The following is a 24472-nucleotide window of genomic DNA, read 5'->3' as shown; positions in this document are numbered from 1 at the left end:
TCCACTTACTGGACATGGTGTGGGGTGGAGAGTGGCTCACATGGCCAGTGGCTGGTGTAGAGGGAGAAAAGGCTCCAGACTCATCCTGGTGAGCATGCACAGGAGGGAACAAGGGGAGCCCCCGGCACATGGCTGGCAGCCCCTTCGCCTCGAGAAAAGCAGATTTAGTACAAAGTGAGCATTTACAGTAGCCCTGGGCAATATTAAAGCAGGTGATGGTGTATATAATGGTATGTTGCGTTTTTTTATCAAACGTTTGTCCAAGAAAGCTGTGTATTAGAGCTCCAATACCTAAGGGTTTTCTTGTGAATTTTAAATCATGCTCCTAGTTAAACCTCAAAAGGATCTGTGGATGGAAAGGTTTTTTGATTTCCTTTGAAGTGGTTTGAAGAAGTTGATTACTCTTGGCAGTCAAGCAGCCTTTTATGACACTGTTTATAAATAATTACTCATGAGCAGAGCTGGAGTTTCAAGGTGTTAGATTTTAAGAAACTGAAATTAATCACATAAATGTGTGCGAGAAATTAGGTGGGGAGAAAGGCCGTGGATGTTCCCCCTTTTAAAGCAATTTCATAGATGTGTACAATTTGGGTGCCACTTATGGGAGCCCGGAAGGGGAGGGTTTCCCCAGCAGCCTGTGAGCCCCGCAACTTTGTCAAGATGAATACATGACTTGGGAGTCAACTCATTCCCAAAAGGTTCTTGTGGGGGTGTGGCCCCTACTCCTCAGGCTCCGCAGACCCTGAGTCCCTTTGTGTCTGGCCTGAGGTCTGAGGAGCTTGAGCAGATGCCTGTGGCCAGAGTCCCAGCCAGGCAGCCAGGCGAAGGGCACAGGAGCCGGACCGGTCCACCTGCTGCTCCCTTACTGTGGCTCTGGCCAACTGTGTCTGCCGCACTGGGGCGGGCAGGAAGCACCCCAGCTGAGCCTGCCTTGGAGAGGAAAGTGGGTGCAAGGGTTTGCTGAGCTGAAGCGTGGCAACATTAGGCCAGTAGCTGGGGCTGGAGGAGATGCCCTAGTGCTGCCTTGTCCAGGGCCTTCCTCCCACCCACCCCCATCCCTGATTCACATCACCACCAACAGGAAAGATCTGGGGCTTCCAAGAAGCAAATTCACACATCATTGGGGCTAAAGGACCAGGTTTATAAGTGTTTAGAAATATAGGAAACAGTGCTCTAGAGCAGTTAGTTGGGACACATAAAAATCGAAGAAGCAGCAAAAAGCCATGACATGTGCTGAGGCTGTCATGTTCTCCAGGAGAGAGGGACAGTGCCTAGTCAGGGACAGGCACGGAGGACGACTGCTCCCCTTCAATTCCCACCTAACACAATTACCAATGTTCCATTATGCTTTGCTTGGCAGCATCGGTCCCAACACTGAGCAAGGACAAGGTGCTCCATGAGTGAATCAGTGAATCATCTTAAACCTTCCCTCCATGTTTTCCCTGAAAACGAGAAGGTGCTGTGAATCTGGACAAAGGTCTATATTTACACCCACGCAGCCTGGCTGGGTGTAAATGTGCTGATCATTAAATCATGGGCCAAATGGACACTAGCTCCTTCTCCGTTTCCACTTCCAAACTAAAAGGTCATGCACATCCATTGTCCTCTGCACAGATGAGGGGCCCTCCCGGTGGCCTGGCAGGAATGGGCTCTGCATGTAGACCTCAGAAGCTCAAGTGAGTTGAAGTATATGAACAAGATGGGACATGTTCATCGTCCCCTTGGCTCAGGGGTCAGGCCAACAGTGGTGAGGAGAGAGATCTGCTTTCCCAATGTGTGTTCTGTGCTCCTGGTTCCCCACATTTAGGGGCAGAGGGGTGGCTTTAAGTCAAGGTGGTGCGCAGAGGAATCAGCATGGATTCACCTGTCCAGACACCATGTCCTGAATCCCAATTTGACCCGGGAACACATGCCTTCCAGTCCTTTTCCTAAGATACTGGTCTGGTCTTTTCCAGTGGGCCAGCACCTACTCAGTCATCGAAAAGCTGCTATAGGAATTATGTGGAGCCAGCAACCGCCCAGAGCCAGCGGTCTCCCTCTGAAGCAAGCCATTTGCATAGAAATGCCCACATTTGAAAACAAAGACTTTTCTATCTGGGGTTTTATAAATCTGGCCTATATACTCCAGGCTCTCCCCCATTATTTCCCTCAGTAATATGATGGGGAATACAATTTGCTAAATAAAAAGGCATGTATGTGTGTGTATATGCTCAGAAGGTCATTTACATAAAATACAGCTTTATTTGAGAGCGTGTCCCTAAGACAAAGTCCCTGTTTAAAATGCTTTATGGTGCTTGAAATCCAAATTGTTCTTGATATTTATTAGTTTGGCAAACAAGTTACTGTGTCCATGTCCCCTTGGAGACAGAAAAATAAACCGTCTCAGTGATCACTTACCTCTCTAAACATAGAGGGTATGTTCTGTGGTAAGAGCATCTCTGAGCCCTTGGGTTACAAACGACCATGTCACTTGCAGAAAATGAAATCTGGGAAAGGAAGGAAATGAATACCCTCGGAGCACCGCAGGCTCTGGAGGTTGCTCTGTCATATAAGGTGGTGACATTCAAATCTTTCTCTTCCACAGTGCCGAAGATTGTGATATTAGGTCCACCCGCCTCGGGGAAAACAACTATAGTAAGTGCATCATATTAAGTATTGTAATACTGTAATATCTCATTTACCTGCAGAGCTGGAATGAGGCTGCCCCTCAGTGGGTTTTCACCACGACTGAGCTTTCCTTCATCCTTCCCCTCTCTTGCTTCTTATTTTCTTATTACAAGAGGTGGCATGTGCGCCTAGTAGGAAACCTAGAAAGCACAGAACACAAAACTATATTCCCCACCCATCCGGGTTGAGCATTATTTTAGCAGTTGGGATATACCTTCCAGGGTGTTCTCAGGCTGCACGGACAGCAGACTCGCACACTCTTTAGTTTATATCCTTAGGATACATTCCCAGAACCAGACCAGAGTCAAGAGACTTTTTTCCCCCTAGAATTTTAATTTATTCATTTATGAGAGACAGAGGCAGGGACATAGGCAGAGGGAAAAGCAGTGTCCCTGTGGGGAGCCCGATGTGGGACAGGATCCCAGGACCCCGGGCTCATGACCTGAGCCAAAGTCAGATGCTCAACCACTATGACACCCAGGTGGCCCTTGAAATGGACTCTTCACTCATTCTGAAACTTTCAATTACAAAATAGTTCAATCAGAAGGGCATAGAAACTGCACTATAGATACTCACATACCCAGCTCCCCCAGATTTTATAGCAGTTGTCATTTTGCCATATTTGCTCTGATGATTCTCTCCCCACTTTGAAGACCGTGACTTGAAAGGTACAGCAAATACCTCATCCCACCTCCCCCTTCCTGGTCTTTCCGTGGAGACAGCCCCAATCCGGATGCTAGTTGCCTCCTCCTGCCTACGGTTTCAGTATTAAGTTCCTGTCAATTGTCAAAACTTGTGAAAGGTGTAATCATATGAGGTAGAACTCTATCTTTTAAAAGCCTGGCTCGGGATCCCTGGGTGGCGCAGCGGTTTAGCGCCTGACTTTGGCCCAGGGCGCGATCCTGGAGACCGGGGATCGAATCCCGATGCATGGAGCCTGCTTCTCCCTCTGCCTATGTCTCTGCCCCTCTCTCTCTCTCTCTGACTATCATAAATAAATAAAAATAAATAAATAAAAGCCTGGCTAGTGGGGCAGCCTGGGTGGCTCAGCGGTTTAGCACCACCTTCAGCCCAGGGTGTGATCCTGGAGACCCAGGATCGAGTCCCATGTCCGGCTCCCTGCATGGAGCCTGCTTCTCCCTCTGTTTGTGTCTGTCTTTCTCTCTCTGTGTCTCTCATGAATAAATAAATAAAATCTTTTAAAAAATAAAATAAAATAAAAGCCTGGCTAGTGAACATCAGTTAACTCTTCCTTGATGACTGTGCCATTGCTGTGAGCCCTCATCCCGGGCCTGGATGATGTGGGGGGCCATGTCCCCTGATGAGCTGACACTTTGCTTTATTCAGAAAAGGAATTGGGGTGCCTGAGTAGCTTAGTTAAGCATCTGCCTTCGCTGTGGGTCTTGATCCTGGGGTCCTGGGACTGAGCCCTGTGACTGAGCCCTGCTCATTGGGGAGCCTGCTTCTCCCTCTCCCTCTGCCTGCTGCTCTGCCTAATTGTGCATGTGTGTTCTCTCTCTCTCTGTTAAATATATATGTTTATATATTTTTGTTTTATAAATATTTTATATGTATATATTGCATATGGTTTTTTTTTTTTACTTTTTATATATTATTTATAGTTTTGTTTGAAAAAAGGAATTAAGATGGCCAAGGCTTGTCCAAGCTGACCTGCCTGTGCTATATTCTGGCATCATTTATATCCTACCATTCTGTCTCTCTCTGTCCATCCAGCTGCCTATCTATCCATCCCTCTATCCTGCTGCTTGTCAGTCTGTCTGTAGTTTTTTCTACTGTGTTCCTCAGGATCAGGCTGCCAGCTTTCCCTCCTGTCTGCAGTACCGTCCCCCTAAATGTTGTTCTGCTGCTAGAAACCAGGGGCTCCCAAGCCGAGCAGTCGCAAGCATTACCAGGGTGCTTTGGAAGATGCAGGTTCCAGACTCCCCTCCAGATCTGACTGATCTGATCTCCTGGGGAAAAGCCCAGGGAGGCTGTAGAAGCCACTCCAAGGTGGTAGCCTCTGCACTGGACAGACAGGCTCCCGAGCCACAAGCCACGTAAAGGCAGAGTCAAGTCACTCAGCCTGAGGGGTCTCCTCTGGCAAAGGGCCTTTGTCTTTGAGATGTTGGGCTCTGGGCCCACCGCGCTTACCCCCAGGTCTAGCTCTCCCCCTGACCTCTGGTGAATTTGCTGGGTAGAATTCCTGAAGTGTCAGGAGCACAGACAACTTTTTTCATCAAGGCTCAGCTTGGCTGAGGCAATCGACTTTGCCTCCTGGTGAGGTCAGGGCCCACAGTGCTTGGCTGGTGTTTGAGCTACAAGCCTTTTGGTGAATTCGCTATCCTTGCCTCTCACCGCTGCCTGGGGACACACAGACTCTAATTTTGCAGTAAGATGATATACAGTAAAATCCAGACAGAGCCCTAAAAGGCTGTCACCACTGACATCTCCCAGCATGCACAGCAGAGAGAATTAAGGTTCATACTTGCCCCAGGGGACTTTAGGGCCTTCTGAGTCATCCTGATGCTGAAATGGTCATCAGTATAATCTGGGCATTAAGAACATTTTACTGCATTATTATTCCCTAAAATGTATTCATGTCTGTAGAGTATACATAGCCATCAATGACCTAAATATTCATTTGGCTAGACTAGGTCATGTCCCAATCTAAGGAAAAATGAATGAGCATGGCTGTGACCCATACTTAGGTCCTGTCCCTGCATTTCTAGTCATAAACCTTCTGAGGTGCCCAGAGTTGAGAAAGGCATGCCAAGGGCAGCTACAGGCATGGCTTTCTGTAGGTCTTCTAGCTCCTCATTGTCACTGGCTGCTGGAGACAGAGCATTCGCCCTGTCTCCCCTTCCTGCCTTGGCTTGGGGGGGCGAGGACTCTATGGACTTGTTCCCCTCGGCAGCCTCCTTCCCACCAGAAGTCATTGGGCTTCCTTGTGGCCAACCTTTTCTAGTAGAATATAGAAGATAGAAGGACTTGGACATTTTAATGGAGTTCCCTCCATCACAGCTTTCACTAAAATGTTCTTGTCCTCTTTCCTTTCTTCAGGCAATGTGGCTGTGCAAACATCTGAGCAGCAACCTTCTCACAATGGATAACTTGATGGCCCAAAAATTTTCCTCTTTGGCTGCAGTTGCCAGGGAGCATTATCAGAAAATGAAGGTAGGACTGGCCCTGGGGGTGGGGGTGGGGGTGAGGGCAGGAAGGGGAGACAGGACAACAGCTCCCATGGCTCCCCTGCCCGCCCTGCCAGCTAGTTTCCATGTCCTTGTGGACTAAGTAAGGGAGAGGCTAGGGTAAGATGAGATGGCAGGGTGTGATGGAAGGAGGAGACAGTTCTCAAGTAGGACACATCCTGGTGGAGATGGAAATGAGGGTTTTGTGGCAAAAGGGGCCATTCATAGAGCAAGAAGGCCCCTTGCTGATGGAGTGGCCTCGGCTCGCTCCTCCCCAGGATCAGCCACATCACAGGGGTGTCCAGGGGCAGGAGCTCCCTCTACATATGACGGAGCCCCCATCTGGACAGGCAGGGGGTTTAAGGGTAGTCCTCCAGCTGTCTCCACACTAGAAAGACCGATGCCTTGTACTTTGGAGATTCCTCCTTCCACTCAAGGTGCTCTGGGCACTCTGTGGTGCTCCAGGCATTCTGTGGTGCTTCTGGCGCTCTGTGGTGCTCTGTGATGCTCTGTGGTGCTCTGTGGTGCTCCGTGGTGCTCCTGGTGCTCTGTGGTGTTCTGTGGTGCTCCTGGTACTCTGTGGTGCTCTGTGGTGCTCCTGGCGATCTGTGATGCTCTGTGGTGTTCTGGGTGGTCCTGGCGCTCTGTGGTGCTCTGTGGTGCTCCTGGTGCTCTGTGGTGTTCTTTAGTGCTCCTGGAACTCTGTGGTGCTCTGTGGTACTCCTGGCGATCTGTGGTGCTCCTGGCGCTCTCTGATGCTCTATGGTGTTCCTGGTGCTCTGTGGTGCTCCTGGTGCTCTGTGATGCTCCTGGCGCTCTGTGATGCTCTGTGGTGCTCCTGGCGCTCTGTGGTGCTCTGTGGTGCTTCTGGTGCTCTGTGGTGCTCTGTGATGCTCCTGGTGCTCTGTGGTGCTCTGTGATGCTCCTGGCGCTCTGTGATGCTCTATGGTTCTCCTGGTGCTCTGTGGTGCTCTGTGGTGCTCTGTGATGCTCCTGGTGCTCTGTGATGCTCTGTGATGCTCCTGGTGCTCTGTGATGCTCTGTGGTGCTCCTGGCGCTCTGTGGTGCTCTGTGGTGCTCCTGGCGCTCTGTGGTGCTCTGTGGTGCTTCTGGCGCTCTGTGGTGCTCTGTGATGCTCCTGGTGCTCTGTGATGCTCTGTGGTGCTCCTGGTGCTCTGTGATGCTCTGTGGTGCTCCTGGCGCTCTGTGGTGCTCTGTGATGCTCCTGGTGCTCTATGGTACTCCTGGCGCTCTGTGGTGCTCTGTGGTGCTTTTGGTGCTCTGTGGTGCTCTGTCGTGCTCCTGGTGCTCTGTGGTGCTTTGTGATGCTCCTGGCACTCTGTGATGCTCTATGGTTCTCCTGGTGCTCTGTGGTGCTCTGTGGTGCTCCTGGTGCTCTATGGTACTCCTGGCGCTCTGTGGTGCTCTGTGGTGCTCCTGGTGCTCTGTGGTGCTCTGTGGTGCTCCTGGCACTCTGTTGTGTTCTGTGGTGCTCCTGGCGCTCTGTGATGCTCTGTGGTGCTCCTGGGCTCTGTGATGCTCTATGGTGTTCCTGGTGCTCTGTGGTGTTCTGTGGTGCTCCTGGCGCTCTGTGATGCTCCTGGTGCTCTGTGGTGCTCCTGGCACTCTGTGGCACCGGGGCTGCCCTCCTCGTCCTACTCACTCCCACACAGCTGTGTGCAGCATCCCAGGGCATTGGCTATTCTGTTCCTAAAATCTCACCAACCCCATATTTGAAACTTTTTTAAAAAAATGGGAAATAGCTTGATTATGTTGTTTCTCTTTAATACAAATAGAAACTTCGAAATGTTTCTTCATAATACCCCCCCCTTTTTTAAAAGATTTTATTTATTCACGAGAGGCACAGAGAGAGAGGCAGAGACATAGGCAGAGAGAGAAGCAGGCTCCTCATAGGGAGCCTGATGTGGGACTTGATCCCGGGACTCCAGGATCACATCCTGGGCCGAAGGCAGGTGCTCAACCACTGAGCCACCCAGGCGTCCCCATAATCCCCTTTGGAATATAAGCGGATTTCTTAGTCCACTCGGGCAGCAATCACAAACTACCACAGACTGGGTAGCCTGGCAGCACAGGATCGATCCTCCCAGTTCTGGGGTCTGGGAATCTGAGGTCATGGCACCAGCAGATTAGGTGTCTTGGGAGAGTCATCTTCCTGCTGTGTCCTCATGTGGTGGAGAGGGCAAGGGCACTCTTGGGTCTCTATTTTAAGGGCACTAATCCCATTCATGAGGGCTCCACTCTTATGACCTAATCACATCCCAAAGCCCCCCTACCTCAGCCCAATACTGTTACCTCGAGGGTTAGGATTTCAGCATCTGAGTTTGGGGGACACAGGCATTCAGACCATAGCAGCAGGGATATGCCCTCTTGGATGTTCTTCATGGAGGCTCCAGCTGCCTCTTGTTTGTGAGGGAAGCTGAGAAGGATAAGAATCCCTGTGTTTGCTGAGTGTTTTCCAGGCCTCCATCCTTATCTCATAACTTCCGTGACCTCCATGCACAGCATGGGGGTGCCGACCTCCCCCGGGCTAGGACAGATTCAGGCCTCACCCAGAGCCCGACTCCAGCAGTTGGAGTTGGGTATGGGCCGGGCAGGGGGCTGCAGTGACTCCTGGGGCCCAGATGGAAGTAGCACCTTCCTCCTTAGCTCTACAGCCAGAACTAGGCACCACTTGTGGCCACTTCTTGTGTTTCCATCCTCTCTGAGGTTTCTCTTCATCTTTCTTGGCCCACACTCTGTTCCCTGGTTCAAACCACCCACAGAAGCAGTGCCAAGGCCCAATGCATGGGCCAACTGGTCAGGTGTCCAGAGGCCCCAGGCAACTCTGGTGAGGAGTGTGCAAAGAGGGCTCAGCAAGGTCACTGGGCCCTGACAAGGCCAGGAGCACCCTGACAGGGCAGGGGGTGTTTTCAGGGATTGGGGATGGGACTCCCAACCCCAAGTTCACCAGTTCCCACAACTCGATGGAAGGAAGACCTCATTCGGCAGGGTTAGTCACTGCCATAGTGATACGATACTGAATATGCTCAGTCCAGAGCACCTCCTGCCCCCACTGCCTGGCAGGGGCCCTGGGGCAGAGCATGTGATGCCCCACCTGCTCTCTGGCCCTGCAGTCTTGCAGGAATCGCCGTGTGGTTATGGCTGGCGGGGGGCGGGGGGGGGGGGACACCAGCATCTGGGGTGGGAATATGGTTTTAGAAAGAAAGTGTGTATCTCATATTCAGATAGCTTCTCAGGATGGGGGAGGCAGTCTCATTTCTAGGATAAAGATGCTTTTATCGGGTTTATCAAATTCAACAGAGAGAAGGATTTTAAGGAAATTCCTTCTGGGTTTCATTACGCTAATTATCAGCATATTTCAGACCGCATCGAAGTGCTTTCAAGGGTGTCTGGTTGGGGTTCCTCAGTTCAGAAGCATGGGGGAGGGAAGATGAAAGGCAGGCCATCAGGACTGATGAAGGAGTAATAGGTTCTGAAGAGCCCGAATGGGTGTGTGTCAGGCAGCCACAGGTGGCCGTGTCCAGGCCTGGCCTCTCATTAAGGGTCATCTTTAAAACGTCCGCAGATTAGGAGCCTTTTATAGCTCTTTTTGCAAGTAGCGATGATACCTTCAGATCCCTAATCTTCTATGAATCTCAGCTCTGCCCTTGTACTCAGAATTCTCCCACGTTTCGGGTGTTAACCAAGACCTCATCTTAGGCATTTCCAGACGGTTCCCAAAATACTTCTTCATCCCCTCCTGTGTGCCATGGGAGACCCAAAGATGACTTTCTTCCTTCCCCTGGCCTCTGGGAGCTCTGGGGGGAGGTGAGGGGACCCAGACTAAGGGACCTGGGAGCCTCGTGCCTCCGGCAGTTTGCCTAATTCACTCGCCCCTGAAGCCTTCTCTGACTGAGTCCCAGGCACCGGCTCTCCGTTGGCAGAGTGGGCAGGGCTGTAAGACTCTGGCTCAATGGGGCCCTCACCACCGTCATGCTAGGAAAAGCCTTCCTAGAGGGCATAACTGCAGGATGTGTGTTGTGGGAGAGCCCAGAATCAGGCAAAGGGCCGCAAAACCCATCTTTGTTTTTAACTGTTTATGATAAAACACTGTAATGCTACTCAGGCAGTGAGAAAGGCATGAGAACCCTCCCGGGCCCATCCCCGGTGTCAACCAGCCTTGGCTCCCGACAGTCGTGTTCCCTGTGTCGCTCTGTGCCTGCCTGCTCTCGGGTTATGAGAGCAAACCCATATGGTATTCCATTTCACCTGGAGCTGTTTTACTGGTCTCTATCCACTGAGAGACTGAATCCACAGTGACCAGACCAGACCTTATATAAAATGGAGCTCTGAGCTACAACCTGCAGCGACCTGCGGCAGGGTACGGCGCAGCTGCCTGTTGGTCCACCGCCAGGCTTTCTTGCTCTGCCGGCCCCTTGGAGCCTCTGCCGCACCCAAATGATGCGGCGACTCCCTCACCAGAGCGAAGCCCTGGCTAAGTAGCCTTTGTTTTTTCTCATTTGGCCGGCCTTCATTTAGTTTCACTTTCCAGAAGGTAATGTGTTCTTTTCTCTTAAACTCACACACACGTTCACACTTAGAAAACTTTCTTTTTTTATTTTAAGATTTTATTTATTTATTTGAGAGAGAGAGAATAAGTGAGCATGAGCAGGAGAGAGGGGCAGAGGGAGAGGGAGAAGCAAGCCCCCCGCTGTGCAGGGAGCCCGATGCAGGACTCGATCCCAGGACCCCCAGGATCATGACCTGAGCTGAAGGCAGGCACATCACTGACTGAATCACCCAGGTGCCCCATCAGTCTTTCTTTGGTAGCTGGTCTGTGTTAAAGTCTCCCTGAGGAGATGCCTTTCTGAGTCCTCCAGCTCCCCCCCTCTGTCCAGGCCCAGGGCACTCTGGGTATAAACACCTCTCTTGGGAGGTGTTTCTTTTTTTTTTTTTTTTTAATTTTTATTTATTTATGATAGTCACAGAGAGAGAGAGAGAGAGAGGCAGAGGGAGAAGCAGGCTCCATGCACCGGGAGCCCGACGTGGGATTCGATCCCGGGTCTCCAGGATCGCGCCCTGGGCCAAAGGCAGGCGCCAAACCGCTGCGCCACCTAGGGATCCCGGGAGGTGTTTCTTATCTCCTTTTCACCTTGACCAAGGCCACCTTTGCTCTCAGTTTATCCTGTTTTGTTAAATCCTTTTCCGTCATATGCCTGCTCTGGTCCATTCCCTAAGCCCGCCCTCATTGGAGGTCACAGACACTGGGTAGGGGACCCCTGTGGGTGGGGAGAGCAAGATGGGCACCACCAGGAGTCCAGGGCACCAAAGTGAGGGAGGCACCGGCTGTTAGGTGCTGACCTTGCACTTGTACAAGCCTGAGAGTCAGCGCTTCCTTCAACTCTGGCCCAGGGCTCCTAGAACGCCTCACCCCAGTCCAGGCCCTGCTGGAGTTTGGGAAAACTGAGTCCTGTGGGTTTCTAATCACAAAGGAGGTGATAGGAAGGTGAAGCGGTTCCCTGGGGAAAGGATATTTCTATGCAGCAGGAGCTGAGTGTGATCGCTCTGGAATGTTTTAATTTCTAAAGAACTTTAGTGTTGAAATCCCTGCAGGGAGAACAAATACTTGCAAGCACACTCGAGAAGCTGCCTGGTCCAGAAGTTCTCAATCTTTGTGGCACATGAGACTCTCTTGGGGCACTGCTGGACTCGATTAGTCTGATTCCCCGGGAGTGGGGCCAGGCATCGGGGGTTTCAGACGCTGCCCAAGGAATTCTAATGTGCCCTCCGCCACCAACCACCAGCCCCTTTTCTCATTGTGGTTGTTATTCTTATAAATAGTCCCCAAATCAAAGTTTCTTCGGCATGCGGCCTTTGTATACGAGCACCACAGCATATGTTTGTTGAATGAATGAGTGATCCAGGCTCCGAAGGCCAGTCAGACAGGAAGGAGCCAGAGCTGGATTCTTTCTAGCTGCAGTGTCATTTATTCATTTCAGTTCTGTTTACAAAGTAAATCAGCTGTGGCCCAGGGGACCCAAGTGCCCAGTTGCCAGGGTCACCATTTTCTTTAACATACAAAGAAAAGAACTTGTGCCCTTGTCCTGCCTCCATCTATATACAGGGATAGAGGGCTCTCCAGGGTCACAGAGGATTTCTGGGATTGCCCAAGTCCGGTGGGTGGTTTCTGTCAGCTCCAGCCATGCTTTCTCCAACCTAGTTGCTCCATGTCCTGGAGGCCACATTGAGACCAAGTGCTCAGCGCTGGAGCCCTCCTACTGTCTCCTGTCCCTTGTCAGCCACTCAAGGTGGCAGTGTGAACAGGCCTTGCAGAAGGTTTGGGGTCGTGGAGGCTCTGCCTGCCACCCAGGATAGGGACACAGAAGCCCAAGGACCATACTCCCTGTAAAGCTCATTGGCCTTTCCCACTGTAGAGTCTCTTCTGGGCCACCTCCCTCTGTGGGCCTGTCGTGTGGCACGTGGTCAGGGGTGTGTTCTTCCTTCATCACCTAGTCTCCCCTTCTCTCCCTCTTCCTGTCTCCTGTCACCTATTGCAGACCCTGCCAGGGCCCTGCCTTTCAGAACTGTGAGAATGCCTGCCATCCACACCTGCTCTGACGATCCTGGGAGCAGTAGGAACTTTGAAATGAGAGTTGTCTTTAAGGATTCTCTGACCCGTTCTTGAGTGAGCTCAAGTCCCGAGTACTGGCTTCCCACCACCACCAGCAGCACCTGTAGGAGGAAGAGGCCAGACTGGGCAGACCAGGAGTCTCAACTCTTCCCCTCCTGTCTCTGCTCCAGGTGGAAGTTCATACTGTAGATAAAAATGCCCTCTGGCTCTTGCACAAGTGTCACCCAAGGTGACACAGGACAGTAGGGGCCCTGAGAGTAGGGCCTGGTGATGGGACCCATGCCAGCTTGTGTCATCCCACTAAGGAAGCCCAGGTGTGAGAAGTGAAGTAAGGTGCCCCAGAGGGCAGAGCCAGGGTTTGACCTGCCACCATAACTGGTGACTTACAAACAGCAACAAACCAGTGTGTCATTTAATGGAGGGCAGCACCTCTGAGGTTGGCAGATCAGTTCTTCTGCCCCACGGCTCTGGACATTGGGAGCTGGATGGAGAAGAAATGTCCAAACAGGAGCCAGCGCAGCCAATTCTGCCCTTGATGAGACAAAAACAGGGAGATGAGGGGCCAGGGGCCTGCATCGGATCTGGGCCTTCTCTGTGACCAGCGGGGGCTTCACTGAGCTTGATCGGTTTGTCCCTGATTCTCCCCACAAAGCCAGGCCTTGCGGGGCTGGGATGGGAGAGCATGGCAGAGCTCTGGGAGGAGGGAGGCTGATTCCTACAAAGACAGTTTGGCAGGACTCTGAGAGGCACCCCCTGGAAGCCCTGCTGCTGACGTGACACATCAAAGCTGGCATTGAGACAGCGCCAAGGCGGGGAGCGGCAGGGGGCACCCGGGAGGGGCTGTGCTCAAAGTCATGGGCCTGTCCCCCGCCGGGCACACCCCGGCGGGTGCTGTACCCCACCTGGACCTGTCTCCTTTCAACCTGTGTTCTTTGACTGGCTTGCATTCCCCTGCCTCCTCCTCTGCAACCCCTCCACCTGCCCCAGTACCTGTTTGAATGCTGCCTCCTGCATGGGTGTTGTCAGGGACAAGAGACAAATCTTGAAGGGAAACAGGCCAAGGGATGGAAGCTGGCTCTGCCTGGGGTTGGCAGGGGACAGGAGGGGACAGGAAAGGGCTACTCCCTGTTGACCCTTTCCTTGCCAACCGGGGGAAGTCTCCTAGGATTGCTGGGAAGATATGAATGGAGCAGAAAGGCACTGTCCCCAACAACCTCTCCCATGTGGGGTAGGGCACTCGGGTGCTTGAGTTTGCTTTTAAGGCAGTGGTTCTCCAGGTGTGGTCCCTGGACCAGCAGCCTCAGCATCCCTGGAAACTTGTTGGAAATGCAGCTTCTCAGCATTTCCCCAGACCTGCCAAATCAGAAACCCTGGCATGGGCCCTGTGAGCTGTGCTTTCCACAAGCTTTCTGGGTGTGTGTGTTCAGGTGAGGGAGTAACTGGCTTGCTTAAGCAAGAAATTAGCAAGATGGGGGAGAGGGCAGATGTAAGGACGTAGGTGTCTTGGGAGATCCTGAAGCTGGGGACTGCATGCTGGCTGGCCTCCTCTCGTCTCTCCAGCCTCGTCTTGCTCTACCTGTCATGCTTTCATTCATTCCTTCTCTCTCTCCTGCTCATTATTGCTCTTGACTTTTGCTGTCCATTTGGTAGAAACCATAGTGGCCCCAAGAACTTTCAAGTGGACACATTACAGATCTGGTTCTCATCAGAGGCATACCCTCCCTCATCCTCTTGCCATCTGTTGTCTTCCTCTTCCAATTCCACATCCTTGGAAAAGCCATTCTGAGGCAGAGACACCTAGTTTCCCTTTCCCTTTGTGCTGGCTTCGGTGGTTTGCACTCTCCTCGTGCCTGCAAAGTGCTTGCTGCAGCTCTAGCCTCTCAGCTTTGGATCCACTGGAAGGCAAGGACTCCTGCTTTCCACTGACTGTACCTATGTCCTGGACCTGATGCCTCTTGGCTGGGATTGGGTTATGGGCAGCCTCTGAAGCAACCACAGTGGCCAAGGGTGGGACATACAGATCAGCTTGGACCAGTCAGGGCCCTCCTCTATATCTGAGGGCGGACTTGACCCCCATGGAAACCATACACGCTGAAAGGCAAGGGGGGTGGCTCCTCAAAGACCTTTGGGGGAAGGTGTGATACTGGAGGTGGCTGTTTGGATGTAGGGTAAAAGATAAAAGGAAAAACTACAATATTGTTACTCATTTCTACTGGTGAGGTATGTTAACCCTAAAGAGGTGAAGACTTGTCCAAGGTTGCCCAGATGGCTGGAGCTGCAGCAGCCATTATGTAGCCAAGAGCAGGGAGCGTGACACAAATGGAGCCAGCCCAGGGCAAGAGCTGGGGATATGAGCCCTGATGCTGAGCATGAGTCTGTGTTCAATGTAAGAAATGCTGTTCCAGGAAACCCCCACCCAGCAGTGCTTGGAATTTATTTTGACTTCCCACATCCGTTATCAGAGATATAAGTGGGAGCTGGGAGAGATGTTGGTCCCTGATTGTGCACTATAGGGAGAGGCGACACAGATACATTAGTGGACCCCTTGGTCAGAGCTGCTTCCTTGTCCAGACCCATGCTGAGGAAGGAGTGTGCAGGGTATACTAAGGGTACTTGACCATCATAGCCCTGGTGCTGAGCCCTTGCTGGGAGCTCATCATGCATATCATCTCATTTCATCCTCAGGACAACTATTTGAAATACATTGTCTTTGTCTCATTTATAAATGAGGAAACTGAGGCTCAGAGCATTGAAGGCACTTGTCCAATGCCACTCAGTGGGTGGCCAGGGCCCAAATCATGAGTCCCTGACCAATCCAGTGGCCTCTGAAGGGCCTCCTTGGGAATATTCTTTTTCTTTTTATTTCTTTTTATTTTTTTAAAGATTTCATTTACTTATTCATGAGAGACATACACAGAGAGGCAGAGACACAGGCAGAGGGAGAAGCAGGCTCCATACAGGGAGCCCGATGCAAGACTTGATCCCAGGACTCCAGGATTATGCCCTGGGCCGAAGGCAGGCACTAAACCACTGAGCCACCCAGGCGTCCCTCTTTTTCTTTTTTTTAAAAAATGTAGCTTCTTTACCATTTTTTTCCCAAAGATTTATCTGTTTATTGAAGAGAGAAAGCATGAGCAAGTGTGCAGGGAGTACAGGGAGGGGGAGAGAGAGATGGGGAGAGAAACTCCAAGCAGACTTCCTGCTGAGTGCAGAGCCCAACATGGGGCTCGATCTCATGACCCTGAAATCATGACCTCAGCCAAAATCTAGAGTCCAATGCTTAACCAACTGAACCCAGGTGCTCCTCCCTGGGAACATTCTTTACCCACTCAGCCCATCCCCCTCCTGAGACCAGAGATAACCTCTGCAATCACACTCTCTTAGGGCTTTGGAGCCTTTAGCCCCCTCTCCCTCCAGTTCCTATCCCTGCCCTGTGAGCCAGTTACCTGGAATGTCCTGTCCCCAAGGGCGTCCTTCGCTGCCAAACATCATCTGCCCAAACACAGCCTGCTTTGTCCAGGAACCCAGTCAAATAGCTTAAGGAGGAGGAGCTGAGCACCCACCCCCAGCTTCTCTCAGCCTGCCCCAGTACCCTGTTCCCTCCCTCTGAATTGCTCTGTGGGGGAACTGACCTAAGCCCATTCACTGAGCACAGAGAAATGTTAATTGGGGGTCAAAATACGGCAAACATCCACAGTTAGAAGCGGTTGGGCACTGTCTATTCCCCACACTCTCGCTGCCATGACATAACGAACATGAGGCATGGACACATTCTGCTATGTGCACCATTTCTGAGCCAGCCTGGACAGTGTGTAGCGTGTTTGAGAGGCTCTGTGGTGTCCCAGCTGTCTCTCTAGGTGCTCCAACAGCACTCCAGGCAGACATGACAGCATTCCTGAGGCAAGATCTGGTCTCTCCAAACCCTCACAAATACTGGCTCTAGGATGAAAGATCCAAATGTATCTCCAGTGTCACTAAAATATCACCAGGGCCACATTTAGCCCTAAGGATACTTCAGGAAATTGCCCTCCTCCCCAAGCCTACATGGTCCCACTCCAGGATCCTCAGCTTGGGGGGAAGAAGTGTAAGGTAGATTTCATGCTGCCCAGAGCACACCCAAGGACCCTCACCTGCACCTGGCAGGAGCCCCGCCCCTCCTGGGAGCCGGTTCAGCCCTGACATAGCTCAGGATGTGCTGTCTGGGGCTGGCCTGGGAGTCTGCTTTGGCCAAGTGTTTGGGGTTCTAGTGATCTTGGGTCAAGGGGACACCTGGGAATGGGTTTTCCAGGTATCGGCTCCAAAGCATCAAGGTTTTGCTAGACAAACCAGACTTGGTTGTGAAAATTGGGATGTTGATTCTGGTTGTGAAAATTGAGATGTTGATTCTGTTCAGAAGAGAGACAGAAGGGGGCCATCCTTGACTTCCTACCTGTGCACCTCCCCTCCCTCCCCACCTGCCTTTGCTGGTCCCAGGGAGTGTGGAGTGCTTAAGAGGTAGGGCTCTGGATGCCCTGCATGGGTTCAAGGTCTGCTTCTGCTCTTTCCTGGTTGTATGACCCAGGGGAGGGGGCTTAAGCTCTCAGAGACTCAGCTTCCCCATCTGTAAAGAGGTGATAAAAATAGTACAGATAATGTAGCTGGGCACAGTGCCCAACTCAAAGGGTATAATCCACAGCTCATTATTACTATTTGATGAATGTATTCAGGAACATAAAGTGTCATGAACTCATCAGCTGGTAAGGCCATCCTATATCCTTGGCACTGACTTGGGGCTCAGGCAGAGGTGTGCTGGTCAACATTTAACAACCAGCTCTCTGGGGAGAAAAAAGCCTGTCTTGGCAGCGTTTGCCCATTTCCATGGTATAAATACTCCCACCGTGGCTGACTTCAAGCTACCACGTGAGGTCTCTGAGCGCAGAGTTGGGAAGAGATGGGCACCACAGCCCCTTTTCACACACTCTCTAGGGTACAAAGATACTAAGACTGGTCCCTTTCCCACAGGAACATTGGCTTAGCCTGGGGAGGGCCAGGGAGGGCTGCCTGCAGGCAGTGACACTTGGGCCAAGGCTCTGAGGGAGCCTGGAGTCACTCAGCTGGGTGGGGGGAGCATCTGGGCAGGGAAGATCGGTGTGCACATGTGGTGTGGAGCCGTCAAAATGGTGGTTGGTGTAAAATAAAACTCAGGGTAGGAGTGGAAGCTGCAAGGCGGGCTTTACCGAGGCCACTAGACCATCAGTCAGGGATGGGGGAACCTCCATGTTGACACAGCCAGCTCCTCAGGGCTCAGCTGAGCCCACTGCCCTGCCAGTTACATGTCCTTTTCCGCTCAGAATGTGAGTTGGGACCCTCATTTTGCGTGTTGTCTTTCCTTTAGAAACTGTCCAACACACTGCTTGTCAGACTGATTCAGGAACGCCTGAGGGAAGAGGACTGCATCAGGCGGGTAAGACACCCCGTGTGCGGCAGCTTGAGGACTCCTGGGGGGGCTCTGTTATCACACAGAGGGAGGGTGAGGGATGTGGGATCAGGTCCTGGCACAGAGATGACCAAAGGCCTTCAGAGAAGGGTAAAACAGACAAACCAGATCTCGGTGAAGTTCTGTCTGTGGACATGGGTTTCGCCTTGGTTGGAGCCAAATAACCTGGTGAATCTGGGGTGTCCATCAGGGATCCTAGGACAGAGCTGGCTTGTCTCAAGGGGTCACATGAGAGCCTTAAGGAAAGGACAGTTCTGGAAGTAGGGGGTAAGCACTGCCAAAGCACCTGAGACCAGCCCCACAGGGAGCCGGACACTCCTGGACCTGGAGGAGCGGAGGGAGAGCTGATGGGTACCCCAAACTGTTTCCTGCCATCCTTTGATCTCCTGCCAGCACCACCTTTGGCCAGACCCAGTGAAGCCAGAGGGCAGTGTGTCCAGGTGAAGCAGTCCATTTGTGGAAGTCAGCCTTCTGGGGCATGGAAGGGGATGGAGAGAGTGGAGAGGATCTGGAGGGAAAAAAGCAGGCAACAGGAACGGTGGGTGCCAGGGGAAGGCTTTACAGCCTGACTCCTTGGATGCTCAGAGGAACTCCGTTGGGCAAGCACCGTGACTCCTCGATTTTACAGATGAGGAAATGGAGGGTTGGCTCTGTGATCTCCAAATATCTTCTCCTAGTCCACGGCTCACCTTAGTATCTTCATATTAGTGGCTTTCACAGGGCAAATGGTTTTAATTTTAATGAAGGCCCATTTATCAATGATTTGAACACTTTTAAAGTATTCCATTTTAACTTATCTCTCGTGTTTTTAACTATATCTCTGTGTAGCTTTTTTAAAGCAGTGATCCAGTGATGGCAGTTTACAGACTCACCTTTTCTCAGTCTATTTAGAGTCACTTCTGTGCCATCTGGAGCATGGTGTCCAACATAGTCCCCTCCCCTCTTTGAGTTTGTGACCACTCTGTGTGTTCCACGTGTGTACACTGGAGACACTGGCCGGAGCCTTAGCAGTTTACTCTCAGTCATCAAACCTATTTTAAAGAACTCAAGAGGAGAACTGCCTGTCCGATCTATCCAAGCATTTCCATTTCTGACACTCTCCATTCATTCCCGATGCTGCACGTGGCCCCTTCTGCCTGGAAAACTCTGAGCATCTTTGCTGGCAGTGAACCCTCATGGTTTCCTTTCAGCTGAGAATGTCTTTATTGCCTCCATCCTTGAAGGATGTTTGTCCCTGGATCCAGAATTCTAGATCCTCAGCTCGTTCTTCTCACACCTCACAGTGTCCCACTTCCTTCTGGCCCGCGTGGTGTCTGGTGGAAGGGCAGCTGCCCAGACTCCCGCCCAGTAGTGCGTCCCTTTCCCTCACCCCCCCTCCCAACCCCAAGGCTTTCTCCAAGATTGTTCTCCTGGCTCCTGGTTTCCAGCAGATTAATCACCATATGTCTGGCATGCATTTCTTTGGATTTATTCTTTTGAGGGTTTGTTAAGTTCCTTGAATTTACAAGTTTAAATTTTTCTCCAAACTTGGGCAGTTTTCAGCCATTATCTCCTCAGATAGTTTCTGCACCGTCCTCTCCCCCATCTCCTGAGGCTCCAGGGCCATGAGCACCAGGCCTATGGTACGCCCATGGTCACTGAGTCCCCATCCTCTGTTTCCTTCCCCTCTGCCATGGTTTGGGTAATGTGGGTTGAAGCATCTTGAGGCCCACTGAGGCCTGCCTTCCCTTGTCTCTGTTCTCCTGTTGGGCCCATCGGTGAGCTTTTAATTTGGATGGCCATGTTTCTCAGTTTTCAAAATTCATTTGGTTCTTCTTGCTGTCTTCTGTTTCTGAGACTTTCTTTTTGTCCATTCATTACTTGTTTGAGCTCTGTTGTTATTATTATGTTTTAATACCAGCTGCTTCAGTAGGGCACCTGGGTGGCTCGGTTGGTTAAACATTTGACTTTTGATCTCAGCTCAGGTCTTGATCTCAGGGTCTTGAGTTCAAGCCCCACATGGAGCTCCACACTGGGCATGGAGCCTGCTTTATTTATTTTTTTTAAACATTTTTTTTTTAAGATTTTATTTATTCATTGATGAGAGACACAGAGAGAGAGAGAGGTAGAGACACAGGCAGAGGGAGAAGCAGGCTCTATGCAGGGAGCCTAATGTGGGACTCGATCCTGGGACTCCAGGATCACGCCCTGGGTCGAAGGCAGGTGCTAAACCGCTGAGCCACCCAGGGATCCCCTGGAGCCTGCTTTAAAACCCCAGCTGCTTCAGAGTCTTTGGTAACTCTCACAACCAAGTCACACAAGTGGTGATGTCTTTTCCCCATGAGTTGAGGTTTTCCTGGCTGTCCTTGTGTTACATGATTTATTTTATTTTATTTTATTTTATTTTATTTTATTTTATTTTATTTTATTTTATTTTATTTTATTTTATTTTTTTACATGATTTTATATCCCGGACATTTTTCATATTGTTGTGAGACTCCAGCTGTTGTTTAAATCCTATGGTAGATGTTGGCATTTTTGTCTTCACAGACGATTTGGGCTCAGGCCACAGGTGCCAGCCACCTTCTCTGTGCTGTGGTTCCCATTTTGCTTTGTTGTGATTCCCATCTTACTCCTGTCTTCCCAGCCTTTGCAAGTGCTGTGCAGCGCTCTGCAGCTCTGTGCTATGTATACCACTCAGTAGGGCCTGGGTAGTGGTCTGTGCTGTACTTCATCTCGCCATGTCTTTAGAACGCTGCCTGGCATCAGACCCTTGTCCATACAACTTGAGGGGAAGCCCACAAGTCCATAAACACTTTCACTTGGTTGCTTGCCTGCACTGCTCTCTCTTCCATTTCCGTGGGAGCTTCCAGTTTGTCAGTGTTGCTCCTTTTGATCCTCTGGCCAGAAAGCTGGTACTTTATTTGTCCCACTCTGCCACAGGCTTCCTGTGACTGCCTCTGCAACTGGGGCCAAGTGGCAGGAGGGTGGAGAGAGGAAAAATGAATGAGGCTTGGCTCTCTTCTCTGCTGACTGCAGGGTTGCAGGCACCTATGGCCACCCTGTGTCACTGCCGCAGCAGCACAATTACCTGGAGGCTGGGGTACAAGAAAGTGGCAAAGAAAAACTCATGGAAATCTCCCCCACTGTCCTGAGTGTCAGGAGCCTCCTCTCCCGCTGCACAAGCCAGATGACAGGGTGCCTCTTGGGCCTCTCTCGGTCTCTACCTGCCACCTACTGCTGGGTCTCAAGGCTGCCTGAAGACCAGGCCAGGAGAGCTGGTTTGGTGGTATTTTGAATTCTGGTCTTCTTTCCCAATTCACCTTAGTAGACTACTGTCTATTTTTCTGATTCCTCACATAGCTGCCCTGCGTGTGCTGTCCGTGCATCAGAGCTGCTTTTGGTGGGCATGAGAGGGCAGGCTGTGCAGACTTCATCCTGCCCAGAACCACAGCTTGTATGCTTGCACTGTTCTAACATTCACAAGTGTGTACACACACACACTCTCCCTCTCTCTCTCTTGCTTCAAAATTCACTGAGAGGTCCAAATCTGGGAAGATCCCCATGTATCTTTCCAGAGTGCTGGTGATGGAGTAGTGATTCTCACAGGCTTGGTCTGCATGGTCCTCAGCCCTGTGAGTAAATCATGGTACAGCTACAGCTAAGCTGCAGTCTGGGTTTCAAAGTCTGGTCTAAACAGTGTGTTTTCCTTCAACCTCAGGTTGTTCAATATGCTGATGGTCTCTCACCATCCAGGCCAGGCCAGGGCCCAAAATTCAGAGGCCATTCTAAATTGGGAGTAGCAAATGTTCTCTGTAAAGGCCAGATGGTAACTGTTCTGGGCTTTGTGGGCCATGTGGTCTCCTGTTGCAACTACTCAACTCTGATGTAATGTGAAAGCAGCCACACATGATACATAGATGAAAGGACATGGTTTGTTCCAATAAAACTTTATTGGTCTTGAGCTTACCATCTGCAGCTGGAGACAGCCTTGCATGACCAAAGCAGGGCCAGCTGTGAGAAGGGCCGTGAGGGCCGCTAACCGGGCCAGGAGAGTCAGGTTGTTCCAGAAACCTCCAGAGATGGGGCCAAGGTGGTCTGCAGAGGGTCTGTCTTAGGCAGAGGGGTTGGCAGGCAGAATGAGGCATGAGCTCCCCTCCATACTCAGTTCAACCAAGCTCTAATCAACTCTTCTTAAAACTGACCTATCAATTGATCACTCTTTTGAAGATTTCCTCTCTTTTATCTGGGACATGCAGGTACAGTCATTTGTCAGAAATAAAGAGGGAGGGGAGAACCTCCTAAGTGACTGGAAACAGGCCTGCACTTTCCCGTACAAAACGCTCTATGCCTTAATCCATAATTGATTATGAATTTGCCAAGTCAAATTAAACTCTTGCATTGCAGATCACTAGGCTGAAAGCATTCAGGTCTGCTTCTCTTCTCTTTGCTAAGATGCTTCTCTACTGTTTAGAGCAGTGCTGGTCCCATTTGGCCAAATATTGGGTGTTCCTCCTTTGGAATGAGTTTACCCAAGTTGCCCAGACTGGAACCTGCCAGCTGGATGGGGGCTGCATTTAAAAGCAGAACCAGGAGGCACCTGGCTGGCTCAATCAGTACAACATGTGACTTTTGAACTTGGGATCATGAGTTTGAGCCCCATGTTGGGTATAGAGATTACTTAAAAATAAAATCTTAAAAAAAAAAAAAAAAAGTGGAGCCAGGCAGGCACAGCCTTGCTTACTAATTCAAATTCAGTATGCTGAAGAGCTCCTGGAACTGGGGCTGTCAGCTCAGTTCGTTGTGGCTCTAAACACAGTAACTCTTCAGTTCCTGCCCCGGGAATCTTACTTGCCCTGAGGATTATGAGGATTATTGCCCTGGGCCAAGCTACCATCCCAGGGGGGTAGCTCCATGGTCCATCTTGGTGTCACCAAAGGCAGTAGGATCTCCCCAAGCCCTAGTTCAGATTTCCTTGTAAGACACAATGCCAAACCATCTCATGATCCAGGTGTTCGAGCCAGAACTGCTGTGTCCTGGCTGTTCTGCTCATAGGTCAAATGTTGGCTTTTGCTGGCTGCCTTGGTACCGGAGAGGCCCAGAACCCCAGCCCAGCTGACCACAGGAACAAGAAAGGTGCTGAGTCCAGCAGGCATGTGTGCGAACCCAGTTTCTAGACTCAGACCCTTCTCTTGGTTTCAGGCCAGGCTTTACCCATCTTTACATAACCCAGCCTTAAGACATACAAAACAGTGTTATTTTGTGTAAGCGATTTTTATAAATTATTGCATTTTCTGTGCATAAGCATTTAGCCTGGAATTCAGAGGTGTGGAATCATGGGGTTGGGTCATTGGGTACATTCCACAGGGGAGAGAAACTGCCTTGAACTCATGCATCAGAGATCCAGGCACTGGATCCAGATACCGGATCTAGCTGGACTGGGCTAGTTTGTTAATGTAATTTTTTTTAAATCTCTGTAAGTCACTAAGTCATCATTTCTGGAATTAAGATGGTGGTTCTCTGATTTCAGCTAGACATCCCAACCTTGCCATTGGTGACCTAGAATAGTCTCTGAAATGTGCATTTAACTACTATGGACCTTCTTGAGTTTATCTAAAAGTTTAGTCCACTCAGCCTCTCTGCCCTGTGTACCTGTGGTATGGACAGAGTGTGAGACCAGGTGTCCCTGGTCCTTTCCAACAGGTACCACCATCAAGATGGTAATAATAGGGGCACCTGGGTGGCTTAGTCAGTAAAGCATTTGCCTTCAGCTCAGGTCATCATCCTAGGGTCCTGGAATTGAGCCCCGCATTGGGCTCCCTGCTTCTCCCTCTCCCTCTGCCTCTCCCCCTGCTCGTACTCTCTCTCTCTGTCAAATAAATAAGTATAAATCTTTAAAAAAAGATGGTAATAATATTTATTAGTGTTAATTCATTATATAGTAAATGATATTATTACTAGTTATACTGTAATACTATATGACTACATTATAATTAATACTCTTGGTTGATTTAATACTATATATTTAGTATTATAATGAGATTAGTGACCATTTCATTATTACTATGCTGATGATGGTGGTTAGATATTGTCTGGACTCCAAGGACTTGGGGCACCTGGCCTGGCATCTTGTCCACTGCACAGTGGACCAAGGGGGCAGGGTGCGGGCTGCATTCTTATCTGGAGGCTTGACAGAGGAGGGAATCTGCTTCCTTGCTCATTCAGACTGTTGGCATAATCCCCTTCTGTGCTGTGGACCCAGGGCCCTGTGCATTGGGGCTATAGTCGTTATACCATTGACGGGGACCACTGATGGGTACATAGAGTAGAGGGCCACATCCAAGGCCTCATTCATCTTGACAGCAGCCCGGTGGGGGAGGTACTGCCCTCACTGTGTTTAGGGATGCAGAATCTGAGACTTTCAGAGGTCGTGTGTCCTCCTCAAGGTCCCACAGCCAGTCCCCAGAACAGAAATGCGAATGTGAAGTCATGCTTTTGGCAGCTCTGTTCTTGTCTCACCAATGCATACTG

General features: G+C 50.7%; 1 protein-coding gene across 7 annotated transcripts in view; it reads left to right on the top strand.

Moving 5' to 3' along the window:
• Positions 1-24472, top strand: part of AK8 (adenylate kinase 8) — a 127322-nt gene that overhangs the window by 6162 nt on the left and 96688 nt on the right. For 6 of the 7 annotated variants that reach the window (XM_072778491.1, XM_072778490.1, XM_072778497.1 and 3 more), the window contains exons 3-5: positions 2585-2634; positions 5728-5841; positions 17861-17929. In XM_072778491.1, coding sequence (XP_072634592.1) covers positions 2585-2634; positions 5728-5841; positions 17861-17929 — 233 coding nt within the window. The remainder of the gene's footprint in view (positions 1-2584; positions 2635-5727; positions 5842-17860; positions 17930-24472) is intronic. The other variant, XM_072778492.1, reaches the window with a different exon arrangement.

Source organism: Canis lupus, chromosome 16, assembly GCF_048164855.1.
Source record: "Canis lupus baileyi chromosome 16, mCanLup2.hap1, whole genome shotgun sequence".
NCBI lineage: Eukaryota > Metazoa > Chordata > Mammalia > Carnivora > Canidae > Canis > Canis lupus.
This window is presented reverse-complemented; position numbering and strand designations above follow the sequence as displayed.